This window comes from Schistocerca nitens, chromosome 2 (assembly GCF_023898315.1).
Source record: "Schistocerca nitens isolate TAMUIC-IGC-003100 chromosome 2, iqSchNite1.1, whole genome shotgun sequence".
Lineage (NCBI taxonomy): Eukaryota > Metazoa > Arthropoda > Insecta > Orthoptera > Acrididae > Schistocerca > Schistocerca nitens.
This window is the reverse complement of record NC_064615.1, coordinates 452,256,461-452,276,495: the sequence shown is the minus strand read 5'-3', so window position 1 is coordinate 452,276,495 and position 20,035 is coordinate 452,256,461. Positions and strand designations below refer to the sequence as shown.

At 38.6% G+C, this 20,035-nt stretch overlaps 1 protein-coding gene across 1 annotated transcript in view; it reads left to right on the top strand.

Annotated features, from left to right (window-relative positions):
- The window catches only part of LOC126236329 (zinc finger protein 599-like), an 85,469-nt gene extending 71,139 nt beyond the window's left edge, over positions 1–14,330 (top strand). Inside the window, exons 16-18 of the mRNA XM_049945549.1 lie at positions 6,583–6,759; positions 9,161–9,343; positions 13,955–14,330. Coding sequence (XP_049801506.1) covers positions 6,583–6,759; positions 9,161–9,343; positions 13,955–14,098 — 504 coding nt within the window. The 3' untranslated portion in view covers positions 14,099–14,330. The remainder of the gene's footprint in view (positions 1–6,582; positions 6,760–9,160; positions 9,344–13,954) is intronic.
- Positions 14,331–20,035: the final 5,705 nt, after the last annotated feature.

The following is a 20,035-nucleotide window of genomic DNA, read 5'->3' as shown; positions in this document are numbered from 1 at the left end:
TAACTCGACTTCCCTTGTTGCGATCCCAGCACGTGTTGAACAAATCGGAAATAGAAGTTATCGGTTTCACTTTTATAGACTTACGGCCTGTAGACATTGAAAGCTGATTGATCATATGTGACGTTGATGACAATCTTAACACAAATATTTTTGACATGGTGAAGAACTACGATTTAGCGCCATCTGCAAGTGCGACATATTCAGTAATAAGGAAGAGTTCTTAAATGCTGAAGCTAACAATTCCTGTAGATCCATAAACAGGGAACATTCGTATGTGTACATTCACTGATGTGGAAAATACTCTTCTAATGTAGTTTTGAGGACTGAGAAGTGGAAGAATTCCTATAAGTAGAAACATACTTAGAGGGAAAGTTTGTGAGATCATTCTACAGATTGAAACTGAAAATTTCAGTGCATTGAATGGCTGGATGAATTGTTTAAAAAAAAGTCATCATAATCTATCATTTCAAAGTGTACGTAGTTAAACTGAGGCTCTAGTCACAGAAAGTGTAAACTATTGGAAGAACATTACATTGCCACGATTGATACAGGACTTGAGCCCAGATTCATTTTCACTGCTGATGAAACTGGCGTTTTTTATAATTTACTTCCACCAGAATCATGTTCTGTTAAGAGAAATATGCCACAGAGGTAAAAAAATAAATAAATAAACTAAAAGTAAAAAAGGGGACAGCACTATTGTGCGTAACTAGTGATGGAGTTAAATATTGCCTTCACTATTAATTACATCACTTTGTACTGAAGAATACAACAGCAGACACTAGAGATGTCAGAGATCTTTTACAACTTTTTCAGGCATTGGTGCCGAGATGGGTGTTGCAGGAAGGAACTGGACTTATTATTGACTTTGTCATGCACATCCTAAGTAAACAATTTTTGAGGAATGTAAATGTTGTGTTCCTTCCTCCAAACTGCGTATGTCGTCTTTAGCCTCTCCAGCATATATTTGTTGTTGGGTGGAGTTCTGTAACACAACAGTGTAAACTTGCTTCACAAAGTGTGGCTATGGATATCAGTTGCTGCTGAAGACGACGACATTCCAGGCGAATGATGGAGCAGCAAAACTGATATTTCTGAAAATTTAGCATTCAAGGACATTGATGTAGTGATGATGATATGACTTCCATACCAGAGATTGATACAAGTGACATGCTTATGAAGGAACACAGGTAGGAGCTGGCGGTGACAATTATGAAAACAAAGAAGAAAAGGAGGGCATTGCATCACTGTTACAAGGAATTTACAGTGTCAGGAATTTCTTTTCCTCTTGTAATGTTGATGAATCGATTCTAATTTATATCGACCAGCTGGAGTAACAACTTCTGTCACTACACTATGCCAGGAGGACAAACCAAACAGGATTTCTTGAATTTAAAAAAAAATAAAGGATATGGTCTGTGAAAGATATTGTAATTGTGTATTTGTTGTATGTAAGTTTGTGGTTCAGGATATTGGTAATTTTGTGATTAAACAGCACTTATATCACTAAATATGTTCGAATTATCATTCTCCATCAGTATTTCCATGTACATGGGCAAAACCCCCATTTAAGGAACAAATATTCTGGTCCCCAGAAGATTCATTAGAAAGGGGTTTTACTGTATGTGATCAAGAAACTGTAAAGTGGGCAGAGTGATGAAGTACTATAATGCTGTACAGTGCAGGTCAGCAGGAGAAATTAAAAATATTAAAGATGAAAACAAGAAGGATAACGTGCAGCAAGATTGATATGAGTGATGGAACCGAGAGCGGAGGGGCTTCATATATTGAAGTCTCTTGCAAGAGTGGCATGACAACTACTTTTATTCGACTCGACATGGGTGTACATGTGGGATATACGTTTTGAGAGAAGTGGAAATCATAAAGAACAGAAGAACAGAGAGAACCCAACCTAATAAATGAGAGAGAGAGAGAGAGAGAGAGAGAAAAAAAGAACCAGAAGTATGGCAAAACAGTGCAGGTAGAAGAGAGTTTAATCTGCAAAAATGTTAGTATAATAAACATTTCAGGATGAAAACAAGGAACTAAAACATGAGGGTACAAATAACTACTCTTATGTTCATAATGATGAATGACACAAGTGTATAAGTAAAATATCTTTCTCTCTTTATAGTGTTAGTGCAACATCCAGGGGAAAGAATTGCATTACCTTGGCTGGGGAAGGAGGAACTGTTTGGAGAAGCGATATATGCATTTGGGAATTAATGCGGGGGGGTTTGATGATTCTGCTAGCTCGGGTAACTTCCTTTCTGTTGTTGCCACGCGTCTACCCCGCCACTGAGAAAATTTGGGTTTGTATGAGAAGACATTCATGAAGTTGAAGATACCTTTCTGTTTCAGCTTTCTGCTATTTCTCTGTTGAAAAATGAAGAATAGCGCCTGTGGCATATTTTCTGTTTCTTGTAAAGGCATATTAACATTAATTTGAATCTTCCTGTGTGGGAAATATTTTGAACAGATGATACAAGGAAGAGTGTTTTGGGAGCCATTTGACCATAAGTACTATAAATATTGCTGTTAGAAGAGATTAGAGGCTTATTAAATGAACATTCATTAAAAAGAAAGAAAAAAAACTGAAGGAAGGGGTGTTACATAAGTGGAAACTGTACAAATGGGCATAAAAGAAAAATCCTCGTGTAGTAAGCGTTTCTGCTGCTAGGTGTGTATACGTAGTGCAACTCATTGCCAGTTCAGTGCCATCTGTGTTGTCAACGTGGCTTGTTCTGTTAATCTCCAATGATTGCTTTTGCTAGTGCTTTTGTTTTTTTATGACGGCAAGTTTAAGTGAACAATGTGCAGCTGTGAAATTTTGTTTTCTACTTAGTAAAAATGCTGCTGAAACTGTTTTAATGTTGAAAACAGCTTACCAAGATGACACTATGGGAAAAACTCAAGTGGAAGAGTGATTAGCACGATTTAAAAATGGTGTTGTGATGATTGATGACAAACCTTGTTCTGGATGTCCATCAACTGACCGAATCGATGAAAATATTGGAAAAAATCGATGAAAATATTGGAAAAATTTGAGAGCTTGTTTTCACAGACCATTGACAGACAATGGATCAACTGTCAGAGATTAGTGGGTTATATTGGAGCTGAGTGCAGCACATTTAAATGGAAGATTTGGGCAGACATGAGACTGGTTCTTCCATCACGACAACGCACCTGCACACACAGCCATTTCTGTTACAGTTTTTGGCAAAAAATCGCATGGTTCCACTGGACCACACACCTTACTCGCCTGACCTGGTTCTGTGTGACTTTTTATTACTTCCATGCAAGGGGACATGAAAGGATACCGATTTGAAAACACTGAAGAAGTCGAGAGAAAAAAACGAGGGAAGAGCTGTAAGCCATTTCTAAAGATGACTACAAAAACGGTTTTGAACAGTGGAAGCACCTGTGGGAGAAGTATATTAGTTGTAATGGAATGGATAGTATTTTGAAGGGGATAAAGCACTCCATCTTCAGGCCACAAGTGGCCCATCGAGACCATCCGACCGCCATGTCATCCTCAGCTGAGAATGCGGATGGTGTGGTCAGCACACCACACTTCCGGTCGTTATGATGGTTTTCTTTGACCAGGGCCACTACTACTCGGTCGAGTAGCTACTCTGTTGGCATCACGAGGCTGAGTGCACCCCGAAAAATGGTAACAGCCCATGGCAGTCCAGATGGTCACCCATCCAAGAGCTGGCCATGCCCGACAGCGTTTAACTTGAGTGATCTGACGGGAACCGATGTATCCACTACGGCAAGGCCGTTGCCTTTGAAGGGGATAAGGTTGTAAACAATTCAAAAATATATAGCTTTTAAAAAATAATTCCTCACTTTTTTTTTTGGGGGGGGGGGGGGATGTTACCATCCCATCATAGTTGCCTGACTATTGATTGACAGGCACATACATTCATCCTTGGATGGAATTATAAACTCTAAAAGTATTGAATTTAATAATTATTGTGTTTGTTGAGATCAGTCAACAATAACAGATAACTTTTTTCATTTCTGTAATTGTACGGGGTGCAAATATTTACTTACTTGGAAACTACTTGAACAGTTCTGATGTTTTTTAGATGTTCTTTCGTTTTTATTTATATCTCAGGGTGAGTTGAATTACAGAATTGATCGTCGCACCTCCATCAGTGGGGATTCTGCGGATGCCTACCAACCTTCATACGATCCTTTCTCTCTGACAGTTTTTAGATACAGGGTTGGGAATGCTCTGTCTGACTGTTTTAAGCGGGAGACTGGTGTCCCTCAAGGGGGTGTTTTAAGTGCCACGGCTTTTGCCATTGCAATCAATAGTATTACAACCACAATGCGAAGTCCAGTACTATGTTCCTTGTTTGTGGACGACTTCTCCATCTTCTGTGCATCCTCCAGCCTCACCACAGCTACTCGGCAATTGCAACTGACGATCAGACATTTGGAGGAATGGTCTTGCACCACAGCTTTAGATTCTCAATAGAGAAAACAGTTTGTGTTGATTTTAATCGTTCCCGCTGTCTGTTTAATTTGCCCGTTTTAAAACTGGGGGACACTGTTCTCACTTTAAAGGAAAAGGTGAAGTATCTGGGTCTTATTTTTGATGAGAAGTTAACATGGTTGCCACACCTTAAAGAACTGAAACTGAGATGTCTCAAGGCCTTAAACATTCTTAAATGTGTCAGTCATAGGTCTTGGGGAGCCAACAGAGCGTGTCTGCTCCAACTTTGTAAGGCTTTTGTGCGACCCCGGCTTGAATACGGATGCCAGATTTATGGGTCTGCAAGGCCTTATTAGTTAAAAGGCTGGATGCAGTTCATCACAAGGGCATTAGGCTGTCGACAGGGGCCTATCGCACAAGCCCTGTTGTTAGTTTGTGTGCGGAGGCTTGTGATCCTCCACTGTCTAATCGACGTCTTCTTCTTGTAGTACGCCAAGCATTCTCCATTCTTACATTGCCAGCATCCAATTACATTCTTCAGCCGCCTCTGGAATGGCTATTCGATCATCGACCACATGCGACATGGCCATTTGGGACCTGTGCAAGGGAAAGCCTTGAGTTATTACAGGTGGGGGACATTAAGGTCCTAAGCCAGGGGTGGATTAGGGCCTCCCCCTGGCTATTACCAAGGCCCAGATTGCTTTTAGAACCGACTGCTTACAAGTAACATTGTACCCCAGATATGTTTTTAAAATTAAATTTAATGAAATTTTACATAGCCACCCAGATTTTATTACCGTCTACACGGTTGGTTGTAAACAGGGAGATGTTTTGTGGTTGTTCTGTCGTGTTCCCTGAGATTGTCCTCAGAATACGGCTCCCAGAGCAGTTTTCAGTTTATTACGTGGAACTCTTTGCTATCCTGAAGGCAATGGAGCAGACGAGAAGGCGTCTTGACAAAAAATTTATCATCTGCTCTAATTCTCAAAGTGCCCTTCTCGCTGTTGGACAGATGTACCCAGCAGATCGGATAGTGCAACAGGTACAGGATGCTCTCCTTCTCTTGCACAGGCCAAACATGGAAATCCTTCCCCCCCCCCCCCCCCCCCCTCTGGGTTCCAGGGCACCTAGGAATCCAGGGAAGTGAACTCGCTGATGCTGCTACTAAGGAGGCTTGCTCCCTTCCTCCTCCTGCCTGCTGTTCAGTCTCTCTGTGGGCTGTCACTTCATTTGTGACCAGGAAGGCCATTTGTCGGTGGGAGTCCCAGTGGCTGGAAATGAAGAACAACAAACTGCATTCCATCAAGACTTCAGTGCAACCATGGATCACCTCCTTCCGCTTGGGGCGGTGTGAAGAAGTAGCCCTTACTCAGCTTAGAGTGGGACATTGTCCATTGACAAATGGCTTCCTCTTATGTTGGGAGGAGCCTCCAGTATGTCAGAGATGCGGGACGCAGCTGTCAGTATGACATCTTTTAACTGAGTGTGTGTTATATGACGACCTGAGGGTTGAACTGGGTCTCCCACGGGATCTTTCCTCTATTTTAACTGATAATGAGGCAAGTGTTGTTTGTGTCTTAAAATTTTGCGTGGTGTCCAGAATTCTTCCCTAAATACTTGGTGTACAATCTTAATGTGTCACAGAGTGGCTTGGTCACGTATTATTTCGAAGTCGTCATCCAGCCACGCTTGTTTGTCCCTTTTTTTAACAGCATCTTTACAGGTATTTTCTCCACAATTTCATTTAGTTATCCCACTGTGTCTTGCTGGCGTTTTATTACGGGCTTTTCTGAACCTCATCTTCTTGTGGTTGCTTTACGTTTCCTGTGGTGAGATCAAACGTAGTTTTCCAGTTTATTGATCTCCTTCCATACATTATGAAAATCTTCTTCGGTATAATGTTAATGCAAGGATGCTGATGACCTAGCTGTTTAGTGCCCTCCGCCATAAACCATCATCATCAACCCGTTGAGGATCCAAACAGTTTTTGAGAAAGTAATGTAAAATTTTTATTCCTCCTTGATTTAAATATATCACTGTTCTGGGAACCATTTTCATTGTGTTCTCTCCTGAGAACATTTGCAAATTGAGACTGTATACTTGCTAACCTGCTTAGTAAATGTCATTTCTTTCAGCCATCTACTGAAGCTATACTTCAGGAGACTACTTCAAATACTGCCTCTGTTGAAAATAAGATAGAACTGCCACCAGAAGCAACATACCAGATAGAATCAGCCCCTCATGCACTCCAAGTTATGGATGAAGATGGTAATCCTATCCAATTTACAATGCAGGATGGAAGAGCATTGCAGGTATTCTTAATGTTAATAAATTTATTGGATCATGAAATTATCGTATTTATTATTATACTAAAGCCCGATTGATAACTGTGGTACTGTTTGAGACACTGTATCAATTCACACTTCATTCACTATCCATTTGCAAAGAGATCTGATTTGTGAAAATTTGAAATATCCAGGGTGGGAGATCCTAATAGCACCAAAACAGTACAGAGTTTGGAATTTCGGCAAATATTCCAGAAGTACAGATGAAGCCATATATTATAGACTTAACAAATATGCAAGGGAGAAAAATCCCCACTGTGTGGTATTTTCAAGGAGAATAATTGTAGAGTGGGTGTGGCTTCATCAAAAAGAGCGAAGTGGGTGTATTGTTTCTGGCACAACCTTCAACATTGTGTCACATTTCGATAGTGTGTTATTAAAATGCTGACCCATGGCATCAAGTGGCTATAGCTCCCAACAAAGCCTCTACTATAGGTGAATGTCTTCCAAAATCCTGTGAGGGAACAAACCTTATCCTAAATACTTAGAAAGTGTTATGTTTTCCAAATTAATTGGTTACACATAGTGTGTTTCAGTTATACTTACCTTTTCTTATGGTTTGGAATAATTTTGTATTCCATAATGATTTTAAAACTCTACCTATCTACATTATTATTAAATTCTGCTCTTTAAATGAGCACTTTAAACTGTGGGATTTTTAATCAAATCAGCAAGTACCCTACAGGTGATGTTAATGATGTAGGCTAATATAGTATAACCCTGCTTTTACGTTCCTGGAATTAACGTTTTCCCACTGTTTACGACATTTTTTATCAGTCCCATCAAATTTCCTAAGTCCACAATATTAATTTGCACCTGATTTTGCGTCAACATATTTATAATTTTCCGTGATTTATGCATTACGAAAAAATGTTTGTGGAGAAAATATGATGCTGGCATAATGTTGGCCGTCCAGTAGTGTTTACAAACATTAAGTGGTTAAGTTTCTTGACACCAGGGCACTCTATTCAGCGGATTTGAACGGGTAAACGAGTAAAAGTTGTACCATTTCCAAACTGTCTCTACTGTGTGAATGCAGTTTCGTGATTGTTGTGATCATCGTGACACCTTTGTCAAACCATACTTAGCGTGTTTCAGCGTATGGCCACATGGAGAGCTAGTTGACACAGTCATTCACTTTGTGTTGCTCAAATGTTTTTATTGTAAGTACAGCGCCAGTTATGTATTGTATTCATGCTGAGCAAAACGTGTTTTGAGAATTTATTCTCGTTGTCAAGTGCAGTATCTACGTATGTATTGTTTGTGATGTTACACAAACAAACAATGTGAGTGATAGTTTGCGTGTGTGTGTGGTTTTCTACATAACTGATAGGTCACAGTACCTGATAAGGTCAAAAAGACACAGAATAACACATATTCAAACACCATACAAAATACTTTTTTACGTATTTGCACTTCACAACGAGAAAAAATTCTCAAAACGCGTCACGCTAAGCATGAAAAAATGCATAACTAGTGCAGTATTTCATTATTTAAATAATGAAAACATCAATTATGATGTTTGAAATTAAGTCAAACATTTCCACTTCCCAGACAGTTATCAGTTCCAGTTACATCAGCGGTTGTTATTAGCTAATAGACCTTTATTACATAATAAAAAAGTCACTGACAAGTCTTTTGATGCCTGTTATGTATACACGTCATACATAAAGTGCAAGGGAGTATCCTACTCGTAACTTTTACTGCTTAAATCATTGCTTCCCACATTTTACATTTACCCACATTTTACACTATTTTTTTGAAGTCCCTTGAAAAGTGTAAAAGTGGGGTTTTACTGTAGTTATATTTCACTATGTATTCAGTACTGCAGAGATATCATGCAATGTGCAACAGGGACACAGTAGGACTACCACTGTAGATAACAGTACATGGGAGCTAGTGGCTGCAAGTTGAAGTAGCATTGAACTGAAAGTAGTATAATTTCTGGATAATTTATACATTTGCAGTTATTGTTACTACCATAGCCATGAAAGGAAATCTCGGTACTCTAGCTGTCTCAGGCAAGAGACTATGCTGCATGTATATACACCAAATAGCATAAATAAAGTTAAGAAGTGTCTAATTAGTGTAAGAGGGTTATTCTTGGTAGTGTTAAACCCATGATATTAGATTCTTCATAAGTCACAGTTTCCTCCACTTCTTTCTTCCCCTCAGCAATAGTCATTCTTGTGGTATGTCTTCTTGTGGTATTTCTTGTGATGATATTACTTACTTTGCTACTCCCCACACCCACTAAGTAAGTTTATATGTGTTATTCTGTTAGTATTTATTTTACAGAATTTTGTTTTGAATTTCTTTTTTGAAAATTTAAAATCTGATCTTGATTACACCAATGTCTATTGCACAGATTACTACAGTTGATGGTCAGGCAATCCATGTTACTACACCAGATGGACAAAGCATTCCTGTGCAGTTAGCAACATCTGGTACTCAAGTTTTCTCGGGGGAGATAGCATCCCAACTTGATAGTATTTCAGAAGCAACTTCTGAGCAGTCAGAGGCAAAGCAAGTTGTTGTCACTGCACCTCAGGTAAGTGTTCATACTTATCCATTGCTGATGTGCTTGGGCTGTTTGTCTGTTGTATAAATTTTTATTTACATCCCCCTATAATTGCCTCAGGCTGAGGAGAGTTCTATTTTACTTAAATACACCCGAAAACATTAAATTTTCATAGATTTTGTTCCTGAGAATTACTGCTAGTTGACCCATGATATAGGTTTACAGTTTACAAAGGAAGCAGTTTACAAAATCCTTGTTCGACCAATACTTGAATATTGTCCATCAGTTGGGATTCTTACCAGATAGGATTGATAGAGAAAATTGAGAGATCAAAAGTAGAGAAGCACCTTTTGGTAGAAGTTCATTTAGCAAGTGCAAAACCATCACAGAGATGCCCAGCCAACTCTGGTGGCAGATACCACACGTTCAGATCATGGTGTGCTTTACTGTTAAAAGTTCTGAGAGCATACATTCGTAGAAGAGTCAACAAATATATTGCTTCTATCTATATCTCACAAAAAGACCATGTAGTTCAAATTGAAAAGATTTGAGCTCCTGCAAACTATTTGTGACTGGTACAAGAAAAAGAGGAGGAGGGGGGGGGGGTGGCAGTGCTTCATACACATCTAAGGTGGCTTTCGCAGGGTAAACCAAATTATTATTATTATTATTTTTTTTTTACAATTTGTTGTTAACAGAATTTACCTAAACAGTGTTGTATTTGTAATTGATTTAACTGTTCTTAGGAATGGAGAAAAGTATATTTATTTACAATTTTCAGTATTTATCAAATGTCAAGTAATGAAATATAGCTGTCTGACAAGTTGTTTGTTATAGGAAGGTAACATAATTGATGATAAAGGGGAAATACCTAGCATAGGAAACAAAATTTAATTTGAGGTGAGAAAAGCACAGGCAAAAATGTTGCAAGAAATAAGTGAATTACTAGCTACTGTCACAGTTTTGAATTATTATGTTAAACCACAAAATCTTTTGACATATTTCCCCAACTTCTAATATATATCGAAAAAAAGTTTTATGCCAACTGCGCATCTATGAATGGGTGTGGACTTGGATTCAAAGGGAGAAGAGAACAAATGAAATGAAAAAGAGTGAAATAAAAAGTTAAGAAAAAAAAAAGAAAAGAAAAAAGACAAAGACTGTAAGGCAGTCTGTTTGAAAGTGCACATCATACCTGAAACCAAAGCCTGCTGGCAGGTCAAGTTCAACACTGTTACCACCATCCCCCCCCCCCCTATACATTGTAACATGCAAGGATCTTCCTTGACATGATGCCCACAATGTGGTAAACACATACTGTAATACCCGATTTTAACAAATCTCTAGGACCCAGATATTTTTTTCCATATATAGATGTTTTACTTAAAAGGGGTTTTGCCAGAGCACAAGGAAGGAGTGACCGAGAATCATAATTGAAACATATTAAGGTGATATAAGTAATAATTACCAATATCCTGTGCTATAAATTTCAATGCAGTAAATATATAAGTACTACATGTTTCACAGATATTTATTCAAATATATAAATCAAGAAGTCTTATTTTGTCCCTCCAACACATTGTGGTAAAAGAAGGTGTGGTCCCAGCTGGTTGATATAAGTTAGAATTGATTCATCCACTTTAAAAGAGAGAAAAATCCTGACAATATCAGCTCTTCGTACAGCAACAGTGAAACTTGATGCAACACATTCCTTGTTTCAGTTTTCTTCATCACTATCACCACTTGCTCCTACCTGTATTCCTTCATAAACATTTCATTTACAAAAATCTTGGGTATGGAATCAGGACATCATCACAACAAAAAAGTTCCTTTAATGTTGCATTTTCAGAAATACCAGTTTTGTTACTCCATTATGCTTCTGAAACAATGTTGTATTGAACAGCAACTGTGTACCACAGCCTGCTTTTGTGAAACAATTAAACATTGTGTTGTGTTACAGAATTCAGTGCAGCAGCAAACTTATGCAAAGCATGTATAATCCTGAGGGTTCGTCCCTACCATCCTCTCAAAGAATGAAATTGATTTCTACATGACTGCTAGTCTGTATTTGGCTATAACAGTGCATTGCGCCCAGTTCCAGAGGCTGCAGATGAATTGTGCAGTTCAGAGGAAGAAACACAACATTTACATTCCTCAGAAATTGTTTCCTTGTGAGGTATAGGGTTGGAAATGCCTGAAAAAGGCCTAAAGGCTTCTGACGTCTCCAGGGACTGCTGTTGCACTAATAAGTACAAACTAGCATTTTTATATTTTGGAAACACGTGGCAGTTGATAGTGGGAAACTTCTCACTTCCATCGCCATTTACACACATTAGTATCACCACCTTTTCTTTACTCTTTTTTACTTTTGTTTCTTTTTCTCCTTTAACGGAAAATGATTTTCCAAGAAGTAAATTAAGAGAGATACCAGTTTCATCATTGTTGATAATGTATCTGTGCTCATAACCCTTTATCAGTGGTGGCAATGTAATGTTCTTGCATTTTTTTAGTGATTCAAACAGCTGCTTGATACATGGAAGTTTTAAATCCCAACCTTCAGAACAATTTCAAGAGCCTTCTCTTGTAGTATGTCTCTTTGAGAATGCTTTCACTTCTCAGTCCTTGAAATTGCTGTAGAACATTTTCCACATCATTGAGTTTAGACATACAAATATTCTTGCTTTGTGAATCCACAGTAACTGTCGACATTGGCATTTGAGAATACTACTTATTTTTTAATATGCTTCATGTCAGATCATGTGACCTTTGTCACATGGAAATCAATTTCAGATTCTTTCAACGCATCTGTCCGTTTCGCTGCAAGGGAAGAAGTTATTGACTACATTCTAGATACATATTGGCTGGTTGAATCAATTACCATTTGCTGCATTACACAACAATAAATATGATCTGTGTTAAATGGAAAGAAATCAGAAACTCACTTGAACATAGGAATTACTTAAAAACTGGATTTCAGTTTGAAACATGCTGCATGTTTATTAAAAGGGGACATTTTCTTGAAGCGGGGCTTCATTAAAAGTGGGGAGAAATAATGTTTTTTTGGGAGTTTCACAGGACTTATGGAAGTATATATTGAAAGCATAGTTTCCTTAAAAGCAGGTTTTTTAATTTGAGGTTTTACTGTAATTCATCCAGCCTGTTCCACTCTCTGATGATGGCCTTAAGATGTGTATTTCATCCAGTGTGTGTGAAGGTTCCTACAACAATGCATTACAAGTTTCAGCCTGTCTCAAGAGTGCTCAGTCAGGATATGTCATCAGGTAATGCAGGATATTTTATTCAGATGATTACAGCATCCTGGAGGAATATGGTCGTGATGTGGGTGTGATATTCGTATAAATTGTGTGTCTCAAAAAGACGAATCCTTTGTCAAAATAATGATCCTCTCCCATATTAACATCTCTCTATTACGCTCTACATAAATGAGCGGCATTCAACATATGTACAGGATATGGGCTCAGAATGAGAGTGACCCATATCCCTGCTGAAGACTAAGGACTGGGCACGTGTTGGTACCTAGCCATCTCCACATTCTTCTGCAACAGTTATTAGGTGTCTGATAGACCCTGTGCTTGTTGGTGAAGAGGATCAGTGCCATTGACCAAAGTTCCATTACAGGTATTTGCTTGACCATGACCTTCACATTTCTTGGCATTCTGGGATATGTGCTTTTGTTCACAGTGAATGCCAAGAAGCAAAATTTATTGTGTGGAGATGGTATATTTCATTGGCCAACAGAGCCTACCATGTTGCCTCCAAAAAGGCAAAATCCAATTAATTGCAACATGCTTGTAGTACCTACAAGTAGCTAGTGCTCATCTGCTGGTAGTGGTAACCACGGATGAGCATACAATGCAGATCTTCAGTGGTTTGTGCCTCACGATAGCGGCAGATAGTTTGAATGATGTTGCTGCGCTTGAGAAATCTTCATGCTGTCTCTTTGAGTGGGTTTTGTTTTCAGTTTTTAACTGTTGTCTTTAATTATCTTCATTGTAATTGTTAGCCTATGTGTGCCACATAGCTGCATGGTAACAGTTGTTCCATGCAAAATTTTCCACAATTTTCCTTGTTCATGAATTCAGGGGCATTATATTCAGATATTGTTACAGTCCAAAATATTCATTTGTAACTTCAAGTAGTGTTGCATTTTATTTTTGAGATCTGTACATTTTTTACACCAAATGCAGCTAAATGCTATGGCTAAGTGATACTATGCATTACAATACAGTTTGAATTATCATTGTCCCTGTTACCAGTGTACAATCATTTTTAAATGTCTGTGTATCACTGACACAAAGATTTAATCCTCTTCTCTCTCTATCTTTCTTATGCATGTTCTGCTCAACTCTGAGCTGTGCTTGAAGGAAGTCACTGTTGTAATGCACAGGCCAAAATTTGTTTTAAAACAAATTTCTTCCTGTTTAGCACAGAGTACACCAAAATAAGCTGTTTGGCAAATCGGAAGTCAGTGGGCTGGATTTGTGGCAACATTTGGAACTATTCCAAAAACAGTACTCTACTTTTTAAAATCGTACAAAGCTACAGAACAACACAAAGATTCAGCAGTTGAGTCGACTGGCATTTGATCAAACTTTGTAAGTTTTCTTTTCCTCTTTTCAGGGTGAGCAGGTCAGTCTTAATGAACATGTTCCAGATGTGGAAGGTGAAAATATTATGGGTGAGCAAACTATTGAATTTACTACTCCTGATGGCCAGAAGCTGAGATTGGTTGCCTCCTTGGGGCCATTTACCAGTGAGTTTTAATAATTCCATGTACATGTCACTAAGATTGTGTGAATTGAACAAATTGTCATTTTGAGTGTATCATGCTTTTAATTGAAGTATTTCCAGCTGTAATTAAAATCATGTTGTTATAAGACTGGAATGTGTAAAAAAATATAATCTCCTGTATTTAAAAAAATGTACATACGGATTTAGCATGCAACTCTGATTGCATTGATAAACCAGTATTTGTAAATTAGAAAGTTGTTTGTATAAAAAACAATAAATTCTTCACTGTCTTCTCTACTCGTGTTTGTAAATTCATCCTGCATTTAACATAACCAAAACACTTCAGTACAGATTTTATGAGGTACTGGTGTGAAACCTAAGTTTTACATTAGCTATGAACTGCAGTGTGTATCATTCAAATACAATCGTGATATGTCTAAGCCTATAGGGTTTTCAGTGAGCACACAGTAATTCAACCTGTCAAAACATTTGCGACAATATATACCACTTATAGTGATGGCACGCACACATCAAATTAACATTATTTCTGCAAACACCTTTCATGAATCAGCTGCTATGTGGTAAATCCTTTTACATCCTGTTTTACTAAAGGCAGTTGAAAAAGCTTTGGAAAAGTTAATAGAGAACTGAGCTTTATGTGGAAATTGTGAGAGATAATCACACAGATAAAGCCCTTTGCCAAAACTAATATTAGATATAAAGGTGTGATTCTTGAGTTTCTCCCGGCATATTTGATAATCAAAATATCCACGGGTGTACTGCCGGTCTACAGTGTCCAACGGGCACAATATTTCGGGATCATACATGTCGCCATCATCAGGTGATGATGGCGACATGTATGATCGCCGAAATATTGTGCCCGTTGGACACTGTAGACCGGCAGTACACCCGTGGATATTTTGATTGTAGATATAAAGGTGTTTTCTAACTGGAGAAGTTATAGCACAACAAAAAAAACTGAAGGAGACACATACAAGAACCGATTTTGGTACTCACCTTTGTACGCTGTTAATAATGTTGGACATCAGCGCTGTATACTGCATTCACTTAATTTTTTTTGTTATGTGTTCTTCTAGAACTGTGATTCTGGAAAATCATGGATGGGATACAAATATTGAAACAATAAAGATAGCAGCTTATCATCTACTTTAGGTGTTGAGCAGTTACTTTGTTACAGCCAACTACCAATGCTGGATTTTGACTGGGAAGAGGGATTGTGTCGTGGGGAGTTAAGTGATAGGAGACAGGTGGTTGATGGCTGGAACAGGGATTTGACACCAGTGAGCAAGTTGCATGTGGCACACAACGAAGAGAAGCAGTAAATTGGGAGGGAGTAGACACCAGGAGAGGGTAAGGAGAGCAAGGGGAATGGGGACGGGCAAGTGGAGATGGAGGACAGGAAGATTATGGGTGCAAATGTGCTGTAGGGATAATCTGATGTCGTTCAGAAGTTTAAGTGTTTTCCTCTTATTTGTGTGTATATCGAAAACTCAGTATCTCAACTACTGGTCACACCTTACCTTTAATTTTAATATTACTGGTGTAATTTGCTAGATGTGTCTGCAGTAGACCTATGGATAAGATACAGCATCTACAAGCACCTACAATGTCGCACTGAAGGAATTGTCAGATGAAGTGCAGAAGTCATGTCTGCAGATCAGAATATGTATGTGCAATTTATGTAAAATTGTGGAAACAAATTCGCCCAGTTCTGGTTAATGCTAAACTACTGCATAAACTTTCCAGTACCTGTGTGTAACCAAGTACCACACATTAGGTACATCCCCTGTCCTCTATTCTACCTCCCCATCCCGATCCAGTCCTCCACCTCATTGTGCACTGCTTACAACACACTCTGCCTGCAGCCAGAATAAGTTCACCAGTGCCACATTCCTACCCTGTGCACTTGCTCCCCCTCTCTCCCAGCCACGTTTCTGCAACCTTTCTTCCTTCCTACTGCCTCCCTTCTTCCCTTGACCTGGTCGAGCTCCAGTGCCAACAGAGTGCTTTTAGTAGGGACAGTCTTAGTAGTGCTGATGTTATATTCTATTAGCTTTGAACAACATTCTCAGACTTATTTTTCTGTGACTTCATGATTCAATGTCTCAACTGTAGAGTGAGTTTTACATTTACATCTTCCATTATTTATATGCTACCATGGACTTCCCATTAATGCATTTATATTTAGGGACAAGGAATGACACAGTCCAACCTCACATTGCTTACAGCAGTTAACACAATTCCTTTCGCGTTTTATTGTTTTTGCACACATTCAGTATACAATACGGTGATTTTCTTTAACTGAAGATTCAACAGCACTTATAAAGTTAGTTGCACTTTGTTTCCTTGCCTGGTGGTCAGCCAATTGATGTTTTACATTCTTGGTGATTTCTCTAAAATGTCACAAATGAGACGGCTGAAATTCAGCTATTGCTGGATTCTAATGAAGGCTGAAGGTGTGTAAAAATACTGTATTGATCTGATTATAAGACAATCCCCCCCCCAAGAGGCTTCTTGAGAAAAAAAAATATTTGTAACATATTCTACAGACTTTTTTTTTAATAAGGCATCTGCCTAAAAAGTTAACATACCTATTCTAAATTTACGCCATTTCTTGATTGCCTACATTTTGATAAAACAAGGAAAAATAAAATAATTGAAAAGAAATGGTTTACATTAATTTGTGGATTGTTTTGTTTTCTACATTTTTCACCACTGTCAGCCATCCATTACCATGCGTAAATGTATCGTTAATGTCAATGCTAAAGTTGAGTTTACATCCACAAAACACTGAAGGTCCATCTAGAAGTGAGTGTGCAGCAACAGATTTTCTTCTTGTCTGCAGCTGATGTTGTCATTTCCACATCTTAAATTGTTTTATATATTGTCTGTCTTGCGCGGCGTCGTAGCCTTCTGTATCTCATCTTGGCAGCGTTCAATGCAGTTGCCTGTGCAACAGCAGCAGCACGAATGACCAGTTTAGAAGGCATCGCTCGCTTACGTAACGGCGAGATAAGAGCGCACAGCGCTCGCTGCCTGTGATAACTCGGCCTCACGCTCGCCGCGCTCCATGTTAAAATACATAGGCAAACTCGGCGGCACGGCCCTAGTAATTTTAAGGGCCGTGCCTACTGCTCGGGCGGTTGCGCAACCGGACACCGCCGCGCTGTCAGGTGGTGACGCAACCTCTCGAGTCGCAGATGCTGTGGCGTACTCTATGCGCTGCAGGGGGGGGGGGCTGCGCACCCCCCTGACCCCCCCTGCCAAAAAAAAACACCCAACCTAACCTCGTATTCAGGGCTACACTACAGATCACTTTATTTATGAAAATACAGTGTACAATCTCCAACAAATTTAACGTATTCACAGACTCCTTTTCCTTTACACCAAATAAATACAGTTTCATTAACATTAATCTTACGTCTATTACGTGTATACAGGAAGAAGGGTGAGGGTGACATATATGTTGATTTTCCAAAGTCTTTATTTGCATTTTCCGTAACGTGAAACGTCTTGTAAGCGATGATGTCTCTGTCCACCTTTGTCATCGTAATAGCATAGCTGTGAAATTTATATCTTCATTTTCACAAATATTAGGCTGTTTTGCCCAAATATGTTGCAATTTCTGCAGTAGTTGTTACCATGAGGCCTTATCAGACTACACATCAGACTTTACTTGTGTCTCTTGCTTACAAACTTATTGTCTGCTTGCTGCCCTTTCATTGACTATGTAGAACTAGCAGCCTTTTATTCCTGTCATGTTATGGTGAGCGTCGACAACATTGCAGCATGAAACACCTAAGTACAGCACTAACCCCTACCTAGACTTTTACTGTCTCCTACAGAAATGTTGAGAATTTGTCCAATTTTAAAGTCAATTCAGTGGATTCAGGCAAACTGCAGTTGGAACATGGTAGATGAGCATAAAAAGCCAAAGTTCACAGTGTGTGTGTCCATGTTTGGCAACATGACATAATTTGCTGCCAGCTCTATTCCCCTCTCCCCACTCGTATAGGTTTCAGTCAAGCTGGTATCACTATTCCCACTCCACCCCTTCTGAAGTGCTGTGCTTGAGCATGTGTGAAACATGGACTGCGTTATTTTCTAGGGTGCAAGGCAAATGTATCAACAGCAAATAATATTTAAATAAAATATTGCAATCATGATGCAGTCCAATTTTCGAACTTTCACTCATCTCACAACAGGTCGTGCTGCTGTAACTCATTCTTGCAACAAAAATGACTAGTCCCATCCCAGGCTAAACCTACCCCATCAGAGGCCAGGCCACCTGCGAAAGCAGCCACGTTGTATACCAGCTCTGCTGCAACCACTGCACAGCATTTTACATTGGTGTGACAACCAACCAGCTGTCAACTAGAATGAATGGCCACTGTTACCAAAAACAATGTGGACTTCCCAGTGTCACAACATGTGAGATTTCAATGTCTGCTTCACAAGCCATACCATCTAGATTCCCCCTCCCCCCTCCTCCCCTCCCCTTCACCACCAGCATCTTTTCTAAGTAAGCTGCGCAGCATGGAGGTACAGTTACCACACATCCTTCGCTCCCATAACCACCCTAACCTAAACAAAAGGTAACTCGCTTCTGCCCCCCCCCCCTTTCTCCAACCAACTGTGTGTGTGTGTGTGTGTGTGTGTGTGTGTGTGTGTGTGGTGAAAAGGAAAAATTAATATATGTACATGGTGTCCGGGTATTCATACATGTATGAGAGCTTTTATTGTAAACGTAATCAAGTATAAGAAGAATTTATAAGATGATACAATTTAGTACTATTTCCTCCTGTGTTTCACAGAATTGTCAAATTTTAAGCAGAATAACAAACTATGGTAGTGGCCAGTTCATAGTTTCTCACATATCCCTTGCACTAGCACCACCCGAGTCAAATGTCCTGTGTTTGTTCGAGCAACACTGATATTGTAACAAGCTCTTTCACATCTTGGGAAATTTTGTTCAAATGCAAGTATCGTTTGCGCGACCTGCCCTTCAGAATTCTTCCAAATAAATCTGCATGTGACCTCAATAGCCAAAGATTCATCTGTAAATATAAGACAATGTTTACACACTCTGTATAAAGAAGGTAAAAATGTTAACCTTGGCAGCAATAGTTTAATTTACAAATGACAAATCTGAGAAAAAACCTCATCTTATAATCAGGTAAAGAAAGTTTTTAAACGATTTCATAGCTTTCAAACACATCCCACTGAATTGACTAACATACCACTTCTTTCACTGCTGCCGTTGATTTGTAATCCAACACATATTTGGGAATAATTTTTTCTAGATTAACGGAATTTTCTGTCAGTGTTTGGCAGAACGTGGCAATAATATTAAACAGGAAACACTTGCAAAGTTTTGCATAACGTTTGGAAAATGTTTCCTATTTAATATTTTCCAAATTAGTTTGTCAGTTAGTTTTCCCAATTGATGCCATTAAGACTGTAATAATAATATAATAATAATAATAATAATAATATTAATATTTATTCAACATCGAATAATCAAATACAATCCCTAGAAATAATACAGTTTCAGGACATCATACAGATTATTCTTCTGAATACGTCAGTTTTTAAATTACAAATTAAAGATTTGTTTGTATTAATAAATTTTACATTTTGATGGATTTTACATTTGGTAGTATACAATCACAATATTACAAATATTGTTTTTATCAACATTATATTAGCTGTAGGTTACTTAAAACTATGAGCTTGACATACTTATGAAGCACTTTTCATACAGATATAATACTCGTCTAGGGAATAAAAAGGGTTTTCAATTAAATTCTTTTTAGCTGATCTTTTAATTTGTTAGTAGGAAGGGTTGTGAGACTTTTTGGTAGGGCATTGGCTAGCTTCAGCCCAGCATGAAGTGCATGTTTTTCATATAAAGCTGTTCTGTGGCTATTTACTTGGTATCTGAACTTT